This window comes from Megascapheus bottae, chromosome 3 (genome assembly GCF_031878675.1).
Source record: "Megascapheus bottae isolate mThoBot1 chromosome 3, mThoBot2.hap1, whole genome shotgun sequence".
NCBI classification, from domain to species: domain Eukaryota; kingdom Metazoa; phylum Chordata; class Mammalia; order Rodentia; family Geomyidae; genus Megascapheus; species Megascapheus bottae.
Genome location: NC_143511.1, coordinates 24,085,271 through 24,097,607, shown reverse-complemented (window position 1 = coordinate 24,097,607; position 12,337 = coordinate 24,085,271). Strand labels below are relative to the sequence as shown.

Below are 12,337 nucleotides of genomic sequence, written 5' to 3'. Positions count from 1 at the left end.
AGGGGAATCTGTGGCTCCTTGGGAAAGTTATTTTAACCCATAAGAAAGTTTTTTTTTATTTGTAAAATAGAACTAACAAGAGCTTCTGCCATGGATTCTAGAAATCATTTAATATTTGGCACTTAATAGCTACCCATTTAACTTGGATTCAAAGTAATCTCAGACCTACCTCAATATTTTCCATTGAAATGACCTAGGTAAGACCTATCACCAGAGGTGAAAAGGTGTTAACTATTACTGACAGATGACTTGGCTTCTGATTCTTTGGTATTGTGCTAAGACAAAATTAGTTCTACAATGATGGGAAAAATGAGAATTTTATTAAATGTGAAAACAGAGTAAGACATTGTAACTTGTTCTGACTGACAAGGATATGGTACAGAATGCTGGGCATATATATTTTAAGATGATAGATCTAATTGATTAAATTTTGTATTAAAGATGAGGACAGAGATCAGCCGCAGTACATGACTCCATTTTCAAGCCATCCTCCTCAAAATCTACAAATACGATTTCAACTACTTCAATTATTGTCTCAAATAACAACCACTTCAAATAGTAAGTGAAGTGATTTGAAGCACTTCATTCAAATACCTGACAAACACAAATGACTTATCTCTCATCATTAGGGTTTTATTTATTTATTTATTTTTTGGATAAAGCACCTTCCATTTCTTTGGTGACACTGGCTAGAAAATTACCTTCAGCTAAAGAATAGATTAGATTATACTCTAAGGCTCATCTAAACTCATTTAATCCAAGAAGAGAGTCAATTTTCATGATGACACAGTGTAACAGACCCAAATAAGATTCTGCATCCTCAAGACACATTATACTTTTCCTCTTAAAACTTATACATTTATGTTAAATAATTGTGCTACTGTCTATTTCTATGCTTGCTATGCAATACCATGTGGAGATAGAATGAGATGAATGGGAAGACAGATTGGAGATTTTTTTTGTTTGTTTTTTTGGTTGTGGGACTGAACTCAGGGCATGGGCACTGTCGCTGAGCTTTTTTGTTCAAGGATAGTGCTATATAACATTGAGCAAAAGCACAACTTGTTTTCTGGTGGTTAATTGGAGATAAGAATTTCATGGCCTTTTCTTCCCAGGTTGGCTATGAACCTTGATCCTCAGATCTCAGCCTCTTGATTGGCTATGATTACAGGTGTGGGCCACTAGTTCCCCACTCAGATTGGAGATTTTTTAGGCATCTTTAGGGGGTCTCATTTTGTGGTAACCTCTAAGGAGAGTGGCTTTTCCAGAGGAGCAATAAGCTGCTCTAAGGTGTATGTTGGAACATTATTGGGTAAAGTACAAAGTGGAACATTTACTTGGCCACACAGATAAAATGCTAATACATCATGACAACTTGTTTTCTTCATTATTCACCTACATTCCAAAGGCTGATCTTGCATAGACTTTAGTGAAGTTCCTCTGTAATACATTAAGTCTAGCCTTAGTAAGTAAACTATCTGAATTTGTTGATTGGTTTTCCTCATTGTCAGATATTTCTTTTGACATGATCGAGAGCACAAATTTAATGGCACAGTATGGACTTGAAAACTTGTGACATGCATGTCAGAGTATAGAAAGAGCCTTTGAGGTAAGCTAGGCTTCTGGAGGCTATAATGATGAAGCAAGCTGAGCTTGATATTTTTGGAAAGGCCGAAAGATGTCTTGATTCCAAGAGAGGGTCAATCTTATGAAGACAACAAGGTGTCAACAAGCCGCTCTCATCAATTCTGTCTGGTTAGCTACCAACTAGAGCTCAGTCATGTATAGCATTATCCAGGGTCAGCAGACTCTTCTTTCAAGACCATCACACTCCTACCCTGAGCCTTCAGTCCACAAGTCCCTTCCTCTTTGTCTCCTTCTTGTAGTCTCAGTTAAGTTCTGTCACTGTCCTGTCCCTATTTAATTTCTCAGTGAACAGTGCCAACTCCAGTCTTTGGCAAAGAACCTTTGCTCTTAGTCTGGAGAGACATCTTTTATGGTGGATTCTTGAAAGATCAGAACTACAGAGCTCTGGGATGAGCAGGGAGAGCTTCTCCCTTTGTGTTTCTCTTCGAGACTCAACCATGGACAACCTGGCTGCCTTCCTAGGATGGATGTCCAAATGTTAATCTAAGGCCAGGCTATGCTTGACCTAAGAGGCCTGAATATCACTTGGATTCTCTTTACTAGGTTATAAGCCACACATTTCCATGCATGATGAAGAGGACAGTCTCACAGTCCAGTAACCACTGGCTCCCAGAGCTGCAGATGGAGATCTGTTTGCCCAATCCCTGCTTCATAACTAATAATCTGAGTAAAACTGGACAATTCAATCTGGGCTCTAACTTCCTGGTCTGTTAAGTTGTGATGACAATAATACTGCCTACTTCTTGTATCTGCTTTGAGGGTTCTATGAGCAAGTATATAGAGAGTATTCAGAGATGTCTAAAAATATTTGTCAGTGTGTGACCATGCCCGTCTCAGTGGTTATATGTGTGCTTTAAAACACAAACAGCTGTTGGGCACCGGTGGAGGCTGAGATCTGAAGGTCAAGGTTTGTAACCTAATGTTTCTACCAATGCTTAAAATACCCTTTCTTCCTGAAGAAGGGGTTCAGAGGCCAAAATGATGGTAAAGATCTTCAGGAAAGGTAGTTCCTGATGTTAACATAGAAGTAATGTGGGTCCTGTAACAATTTTATAAAGATCAGAAATGGAAACAAAAGTTGGCCTTTCCTTCTGTGACTCATGGGGTTATGTCTAGAAATAAAACCTGTAGGAATGGCCCACCGGGAAGACATTAGCTTGTACCTAGAGGAAGATCAATCCCCAAGTTGGTCTCACCAGGAGAACAATGCAAAGGCCTTTTGTCACCTGAGCAAAACCAATTTTCGTTTTCTTCTCTCCCAGTTCCTTCTGGGACATTACTGCCACAGCCACTGGCCAGGGTGGTGGAAAGGGCAAGGCACATCAAGAAAGCTCTTATGAAGCTGGTGCCTGATATCTCCCAAGATATAGAGCCTTGTTTGTCCTTTTCATAGCATGGGATATATTTAGTCTTTGGACACAAGCCAGTGGCAGTCACGCTCCTTAGGCTGGGGCTTGTGGGAAGCTGTCCGATGAGCAGCTGTCCCATTCCTTCTGCAGAACAAAGCACTCATGTTCTATAATTACCCCAGGAAAAGCTAATAAAAGCTTCCCATACAGACCTCAAAATTCAATTAGTGCTCTGTTTTTTGTGAGCCTGACCCCAAAGACAGATGCAAGCATAGCTTCTGACCAGCAAAACAGTTCCTGTTCAGAAAAGCCCCCTGCCCCCAGATCGTGGATTCTCTTTCTTTATCTTGTGTGAAGACTGCTCTATCATCTAGTTGTTTATTCGCCTTGGCTTGCCTAAGGAATGTAAGAGCAATTATTTTGGATTTCATTGGTTTGTCAGTACCATTGACTGGCTGAAGGGTTTCACAAATAATTGGGTCTATTTTGTTTTTGTATGTGTGTGTGTGTGTGTGTGTGTGTGTGTGTGTGTGTGTGTGTGTGCGTGCATGTGTATGTGTGTGCGTGCGCGCACAAACAGGATAATTCTCTGACATTCTTCCCAGAAAATATAAGAACACATGTGATTAAATCTGGTGGGAAGCTGGAGGACAGCTGTCTGACTTTAAGACTTACTAAGCCCTATCAACAGGAAGAGTGAATTAGGAAATCTGCTCAGGGAAAACAACTGAATAGCCTTGGCTTACTGTCAGTTCCATGTCTTCTTCTTCTTTTTCCTTTGTGGGCTTTTCTGGTTCTTCTGGCTCCTTCTCTTGGAGATGGATCTCTTGAGCCTGAGTCATATAAGGCATGTCGTCTTTGTTCTTGAACTCCAAGCTGAGAATTGAAGGAGGAAGTAGAATTCCCAGAATTACCTAAAGTAATAATAATGATAATAATAATAATCACATTTAAAGGATTAAGATTAGGATGGTTGTTTAGAATCAGAGGGCCTTTGGTATATATGTGTGCATGTATGTGGGTGTAACACCTGGTGTACACAGGTGTTACATTCCTTAGGTGGGGATCTAAGCATCTGGATAAACACATTTATATGAAGTGGGTTCCTTTGTCCCATTGGAGAAATACTTATTTTACTCAAATACACCTTATCCTACTAACATCCACCTGTGTGGGAGAAACTAAGGGGAAAAAAGAAATATTATTCAAAGTAAAAATGGGAAAGATTTGTGATTTACAGTTAGCCCTTCAACAATAGTTGGATTTATAAAAATCAGGTCATACACATGTCCACTGGCATTCCTTTGCTAGTGTGTCAAGTATAGCTGACATGTTGCCTGTTTATCTCTGTGAATTAAAGTTGTTCTGCGTGAAAATGGAACCAGGTAAGTTGAGGGGATGGGTAGGGTTGAGATGGGGGAGGACAATGAGAAAGGTGGCATGAATCAACATGCTTTGTCCTCCTAAACTGAGAAGTTGACTTGAAATGCTTTGATGCAGCTAAAGATAATTTTAAAAAATTAAGGAAAGAAACGAGTTGTCAGTTATTCAAAATTGACCCTGAATGATGTTCACAAGTGAACTAATTCAGGCTCAGAGACACAAATGGTGCTTGCTTTCTCTCATATGTGGAAAGTAGATCTAAAATACAAATACAGGGATTCAATGCATTTATAAAGGATGGTAACATAGGGGAGGAATCCAAAGGTGTGACAACTAGTGTACTGTTTATCAAAATGAATACAAGTACACACATTCTTTTTTTGTTGGGAGGGGGGAGGAAGGACAAATGTGGGGGCAGACAAATGGTGAGAGGAAGGGTAAGCAAATGCAGTCATACTCAAGGTACATTCTATAAATGTTAAAATATGTAACTTGAAGGTAGGGATGGGAAGAGGAAAATGAGGGAGAATGAAGGAAGGCATGACAGTGGCCCCACAGCCAGTGTTATGGGATTGTAACCTCTTTGTACAACTCCATAATAGTAATAGTAATAATAATAATAATAAAAATAACTTAAGCAAGTGATGCTTAAAGTGAGACAATGCTCATGGAGACCTTAGAGCAGTCAGGAACAGCAAGAACAGTGAATGCTGGCAGGTCTGGGGAGGCTCAGGTGGCATTGCTGGAAGCTTCTGGGCACATGACACCCTGTTCTGGGAGCTAAAAGCTGTCTTGGCTTCCTGCCTCTGTCAAGGATTGGCAGTTACTACCAGTGTGTCTGTGGAATGTTGTCCATGACCCACTTCTGTGACTTGGGACTGTGGAAGAGCCCGGGGGAAGGATAGAGGAGGAGGACTGGGAGTGTTCAATACAGCTATGGTAAAAGGGCCAAAGTTGCAGACTCATAGGAAGAATAAATCTGGAGATCTAATGAACATGAGCATTATAGGTGAAGTATCATATTATATACTGGAAATTTGTTAAAAGGGAAGATTGAAAGCTCAGGATTGGATTCAATGGCAATGTGAGTTTTGCTTTCTCCACGCCATGAAAAACAATAAATAAATAAATAAAAATAGAATAGATCAGGATTGTGTTGCAAAATCTTGACATAAAAATAAAACTCAGTTTTCCTTTATGAGAAAGTTAAAATTTTTCTCAAACACATTCTGGTCAAAACCAAGGTCTTATAACATGTCTATGACATGATGCTACCACAGCCCAAGGTCAGGTCCCTACATATGGTGAACGGAGGATTGGGTGAGAATCCCTGAAGCAAATGACACAAGGACATTTGGGACCTATACAACACCTTCATTTTTGGATTTTTTGAAAAAATATTAATAGTAAGCACCATCTTTAGAGATTTGGGATGGGAGGATGACGTAGCCTCTGTATGAGAATAAAAATACTACCCCCCCCCAAAAAAAAGACTCTGATGACCATCTGGGATTAAGCACCAGAAGATTTGTATGTGAAACTTGAATCAACCCTTAGACTTTCTCAGGGCCTTCTCGGGCAGGCTGACCTTGAGGCCTGAGTTCTTGCGCATGCGCAGTCGACCCATCCACATGTCTGTGAGTAACATCTGACTGCACGTGTGAGCAATGAAGTCACGGTGCTTGGCCGCCACTGCCAGCTGCAGGCACGTGGCATTGCTCCAGTTCTTCAACTCATACGTCAGTAGTTTCATGGCCAGCTGCTCATCCTGCTTATACGACTGGTCCAAGAGTTCCACAGCCAGCTGGCCAAAATCTCTGAAAGACAAAATATGTACAGGAAGCCTCAGACCAATGTGAAGACTTAAAGCACACAGGCTGGCTGCAAAAGGTAGCTACTGTGTGCACATGTCTCATTTGAGGCCTACTATCCTCATAAACTCATCTATATATATATATATATATATATATATATATCTCAGATCTTATGTTAAGAGAACTGAGGATAGAAGTCAAGTAAGTTATGATCTCTGCATTCATGACTCCAAATTCTAAGCATACAAAGGATCTAGGCAGGAGAATCAATGGAGAGAATGTAGTGCATTTTTCTTTTTCTTTTCTTTTTTCTTTTTTTTTTTTTTTTGCCAGTCCTGGAGCTTGAACTAAGGGCCCGGGCACTGTCTTTGAGCTTTCTCAAGGTAATGCTCCACCACTTGAGCCACAGCACTAATTCCGCCCTTTTTTTGTGTATGTAGCCCTGAACCCAGGGCTTTGTGCATGTTAGGCAAACACTCTACTATTAGGTTATACTCCTGGCTCCAGAATGCATTTTCTTAATGTAACATAACTCAAATTGAAATCCCAGCCTTGCCAACCACAAATGCGTGGTCTTACTTAAGGTGCTTTAATTCTCAGAGCCTCTTTTTCCTCAGCTGACCCAAGTATACGACAGTAGTTCGTCACTCTCTGGGTACCTTTCTATATATCACTGCACAATAATGGTTAACAATCATGCCTACAGTCTGGGTACATTGTTGGAATGGTACTGCATGCCACTTCTGTGGCATCTACCATCCCTTCTCCCCCCAGTGACTTCCCCCAGTCCCTCCAGAGGCTGGCCAACCTGGAGTTGTGGTTCAGCTCCTGAGAAATGTCATCAACCATATCGTTCTCGGAGGCCTCATGGGCCATGGCTTTGCAGAGTTTGCAGGCCACCAGGGCCTTGGCCATGGCCTCCTCGCCATGCTGCCAAAAGAACAGGGCCATTTTCTGCCTCTTCATGAGGACAGCCCACACCATCAGCTCATGGAAAGGGAAAGGGAAGTGGTTGATCTCAGGGTCGTCCAAATCAATGTCCACTTCTTCTTCACGTTTCTTGGTGGTCTTCCTTCCTCGCCTCAAGGGAATATCATCCTGCAAATGTAGAGGAACACACCCAGGCTCAGTTGCAAATGGATCGGGGCAGTTCATTACTATTTATTGTATTTCTTCCACTGGTTCCCTTCTTGGAGCAACACTGAAATAAACCAGAGCCACTGCTATTCTCAAAGAACTCACAAGTGCATCTATGGCTACATCCAAAATAAGGCAAATGCATACACATAATCCTATGGGCACATGTCACTTTATACTTTAGTTAAAAATTACTATTATTTTTTTTAAGCCAGGTATAGTGACTATATGTAATCCCAGCACTCAGAGTTGGGGGCAGATGCAAGAGGTTGGTGAGTTTGAGGCCAGCCTGGACTACCAAGCAAGACCCTGTTCTCAAAAATGATGAATATACATATCTATATTATATATATATATATTACATGCTGTTTTTTTTACTTTGTCTATCTTTTAACTCCTGTAGGTAGGGCTGATGTTGGAAAGTGCTACCCTTTTGTATGAATGACAACCCCCATTTGAAATGTAATCTGTCTGGAGTTTGTGCATACCTGTCAGTGACATCTACGATGTAGTTCTGGCCTTTGAATCTGTAAACACCCATGAGTAGATTGGGCTTACTGGAATTATGTGCTCAGTTTTCAAGTTCATGTTTCAGATAGGATTTACTTATTTATTTTTGTATGTGTGCAATGCTAACAGAATCTCATAATGGAAATGTCAGAGCTTCGGATGACCCTTATGAAATCTTTATTTATTCTTTTATTTTACATTTATAAATTAAGCCTTCATATGGAAATGCAGTCATTTCTTTTGGAGGGGGCAGTGCTGAAGTTTGAACTCAGAACCTTGTTCTTGCCCACCCAGAAGCTCTACCACTCGAAACATACACCTGAGCACTTTTTCTCCATGTTATTATTATTTGTTTAAACAGGACCTTTTAGGTGTGCCTGAGTCAACCTGACTGCCATCCTCTTATTTACATTTTCTGCATAATGAGGATGACCGGGCCATAGCACCGTGCCTAGGTTTTTTTTTTTTTTTTAAATTTTTGCCAGTCCTGGAGTGTGAACTCAAAGATAACACTTTATGGCTTGAGCCTCAGCACCACTTCTGGCTTTGTTTTCTATGTATGTAGTACCGAGAAAATGAACCTGGGTCTTCGTGCATGCTAGGCAAGCACTCTACCACTAGGCCACACTCCTGGCTCACCATGCCTAATTTTTATTGGTTGAGATGGAGTCTTGTGAAAGTGTACCTAGTCTGGCTTCAAACCAGGATTCCCCTGATCTCAGCCTCCCAAAGTAGCTAGGATTACAAGCATGAGCCACTGTGCCTGGCTTCTATTTTTAAATGTGCAATAAAGTGAATAATTGACACTAATACTTTGAGCAAACACTTACTTCCATTCCCAGCAGTTTCAAGGCTTTAGGCTGTTAAAAAAATGTGAATAAAGTTAGATCTTTCTTTCATCAACGTAAGGAAAGAACTCTAAGATATTGTAAAGAAGTAATCTAAGAACTCTATTGTACCATCTAGGCTAATTTAATTTCACTGAATAAAACACCCACAAGAGGAACCTATTATAGAAATTTTAGAGAATTGTCAGGAATTCTGTGATTTTTTGGGCGTGGGTGGGACTTGAACTCTGCTTGGGCGTGTCCTTGAGCTCTTCAGCTCAAGGCTACTGCCCTACTCCTTGAGTCACAGTGCCATTTCCGATTTTCTGGAGGTCAATTGGAGATAAGAGTCTAACAGACTTCAGTGCCCAAACTGGCTTTGAACCGAGATCCTCAGATCCCAGCCTCCTGAGTAGCTAGGATTACAGGTGTGAGCTACTGTACCCAGTGGAGTTCTGTGATTTTTGGTAAGCCATATCACTTTAAGAAACTGGAGAAATATAATGAGATTGCCAAAGGAGGAGCCTGAAGGTATATAATGTATGTATTTGTTTGTTTTGTGGACCAAGATTTCCTTTACCATCTAATAATCGTTAACTTTTGTGGACAGCTTCATTACATCCAGTATGCGAATGTAATGTATCGTCTGACTGTTTCCCTCCCCTCATTCACATATTGAAGTCCTAGCCCTTAAAGTAATGGTTCTAGGATTGGCATTAGAAGGTTATTGGGTCAAGAAGAAAGAGTCCTCCTGATTGGGATTACTTTCCTTATCAAGGGGCCCTTGGGAGCTTGTTTGCCATTTCTCCCAAGCAAAGATGTGGTGAAAGATGCCATCTATGATTAAAAAATGGGTCCTACTCATAAAATGAATCTGTTGGTATCTGATCTTGAACTTCCCAGCCTTCAGATTCCTGCTGAGAGTCTTTTGTTATTGCAACCTGAACACAGTAAGATGGACAAACAACAAGCATTCAAACAGATCCAGTCTCTGACAAATCACTACTATCTGGAGATCTTGCAATATTGTTCAGAACTCTATGTTTAGATGTTCCTGTCGGCACACTCCTATTTTCCCTGGGCATCAGGGTGTGGCCAAAGGGCAGATGCTAATGGTTGCAAAAATTGCTCAATAACACAGGAAGCATTAAGCAGTGGGATTAGCCTTACTGGAAATCCCTAGGTACAATATATCGGGCAACTTAGTAAGTTACACAATTTTAATTTTATTTCTATTTAGCAAGGGACATTCAGAATTACATCTAAAGGGACAGGAACACAAATTTGTGTTTCCAAGTTTCAAACAGCATTTAGATGTCATCTTAAATAATAAGTTTACAGCAAGTTTATTTCCTCAAAACTTATTGCTGTTGGTGGTGGATGTGGACTTGAACTCAGGGCCTTATTGTTCTTGAGCTTTTGAGCTCAGGACTTTAGCCACTTTGAGCCATAGCTCTACTTTCGGTTTTCTGATAGTCAATTGCAGACAAGAATCTCTAAGACTTTCCTGCCTGGGTTGGCTTTGAACCACAATACTCTGGTCTGAGCCTCCTGAGTCGCTAGGATTTATGGGTGTGAGCCACCAGCATACTTCAAGTTTCTCAAAATTTTATGACCTAGCTTGCCACTCTTTCTCTCTGTTTTAGCTTCAAAAATAGTCACTAGTCTAAAATCTGTGGATTTCTTTCCCTCACAATTACACCTTTTGGTGTTTCCAAATGTCTCTACTTGTCCCAAAAAAATACTTTCACAATAAAAAAACTTGAAGAATAAAAATCAACAAAATATAAAAATGGAAACTGAAAAACATAAAAATAGCGTTTAAAAAATGTTTCTAAAGAGAGAAGAGAAAGAAAAGAAAAAAAGAGGGGCCAGGAGTATAGCCTGGTGGTAGAGTGCTTGTCTAGCATGTAGGAAACTCTGGGTTTAATTCCTCCGTATCACATACATAGAAAAAGCTAGAAGTGGTGCTGTGGCTTAAGTAGTAGCTTGCTAGCCTTGAGAAAGCCCAAGGACAGTGCCGAGGCCCTGAGTGAAAGCCTAAGACTGACAAATAAAGAAAAGAAGATAAAAGAAAACATGCCCACCAGCAGCCAGCAAGGTCAGCAGTTCTCAAAACCTCTTCCATGGATCCCTGAAGCTCCCTGAGAGGCACTTGGAGAGGGAATAAAGTTCGAATTCATAGTCTTAAATAGCATGGTGTAACTGAGATCTCATTATTATGTTCACAGTGGCTCAGGAAGGTTAACGCCCTGGGGAGCAAAACTGCTGAGTGCCCCAGCAGAAGTAAAAGAAGGCAGTCAGACCCAACTTCACTTCCTCATTGAGTCCCACAACTAGGCATTTGTAGAAAACACACACACACACACACACACACACACACACACACACACACACACACCCCAAACAAGGTGCCGGGTGCAGTGGCTCAGACCTGTAAGCCTAGCTATTCAGGAGGCCGAGATCTGATGATCATGGTTCAAAGCCAGCCTGGGCACTAAAGTCTGTGAGACTCTTATCTCCAATCAACCACCAGAAAACCGGAAGTAGAGCTGTGGTTCAAGGGGTAGGGCTGAAAAGCTCAGGGACAACACCCAGGCCCAGAGTCCAAGCCCCATGACTGACAAAAACAAACAAACAAACAAATAAACAAACCAAAAAATCAAAACCCCCCAAAAAACAAACAAGGCTGGGCACCTATGGCTGATGCCTGAGATTTGAGGACTGTGGTTTGAAGCCAGCCAGAGAAGAAAAGTCAATGGGACTCTTACCTCCAATTAACCACAAAAAGCTGGAAGTGGATCTGTGACTAAAGTGTTAGAGTGCTAACCTTGAACACAAAAGTTTAGGGATAGCATCCAGGCCTAGAGTTTAAGCCTCAAGATCAGCAAAACAACAACAACAAACACCTATCCTCCCAACCCAAAAACAAAACAAAACATCTCTCCCTCCTATGTAGCTCCCTTTGATGACTGGGGCAGAGGGAATTATGCCATTCGGGGATTTAATTATAGGCACTTATTTTTCATGTGAAGGAATGCTTGGTAGACAAATTGTAGTTGCTTAGACTTGGACACTGGGCACACAGTTTTGGTATGAGCCAAATCAGGCCATCACTTCGAAGAAAGCAATTGACAGTATTTGTTGCCAAATTTTATTTTAATGGAATATATGTTTTTTGTTTTGTTTTGTTTCAGTGGTTTGGATGAAGGAAGGAGGGGCGTTCCCTCTTTCTCAAATAGTCTCCTCTTTGGAGATAAGCCGTACCCCAAATGTCTCACACCCTAGTCCTCACAGGAGAAGCCCAATAATTTGTTAGAAGCCTCACCCTCTTGGGGCCAAAGAGATTATGGTAGAGGGTCCTGAAGCGCTTGCGCGTGTAATTGCAGCGGTAAGCCCCGCCCATCAGGTACTCAATCACCAGGCCGATGTCAATCAAGCTGATTCTGTAATCTGGGGGCAGGTTTCCCTGTCGGGAAGAACGGAACAAACAAACAAACATCCAAAAGACAGGGTGGTTTACTAGAGGTTCCAGTGTGTGTTCTGTAACTATTTTAGAGTAAAGAAATATGATGAAAAAAAAGAAACATATGAATGTATTATTATGCTGGTTAATTAATTCACCTTAAAATAGATCCAACCGAAACCTGGATATTCTCGCTTGGAAAGA

At 41.0% G+C, this 12,337-nt stretch overlaps 1 protein-coding gene across 11 annotated transcripts in view; it reads right to left on the bottom strand.

Moving 5' to 3' along the window:
• Trpm3 (transient receptor potential cation channel subfamily M member 3) overlaps positions 1 to 12,337 on the bottom strand; it is a 473,683-nt gene that overhangs the window by 68,218 nt on the left and 393,128 nt on the right. For 7 of the 11 annotated variants that reach the window (XM_090329658.1, XM_090329656.1, XM_090329653.1 and 4 more), the window contains 6 exons: positions 12,292 to 12,327; positions 11,996 to 12,136; positions 8,671 to 8,700; positions 7,002 to 7,291; positions 5,968 to 6,196; positions 3,743 to 3,910 (listed from right to left, as the gene is read on the bottom strand). In XM_090329658.1, the coding sequence (XP_090185784.1) occupies positions 3,743 to 3,910; positions 5,968 to 6,196; positions 7,002 to 7,291; positions 8,671 to 8,700; positions 11,996 to 12,136; positions 12,292 to 12,327 (894 nt within the window). Of the gene's footprint in view, positions 1 to 3,742; positions 3,911 to 5,967; positions 6,197 to 7,001; positions 7,292 to 8,670; positions 8,701 to 11,995; positions 12,137 to 12,291; positions 12,328 to 12,337 lie in introns of those variants that run through there. The other 4 variants (XM_090329657.1, XM_090329654.1, XM_090329663.1 and 1 more) reach the window with 2 other exon arrangements.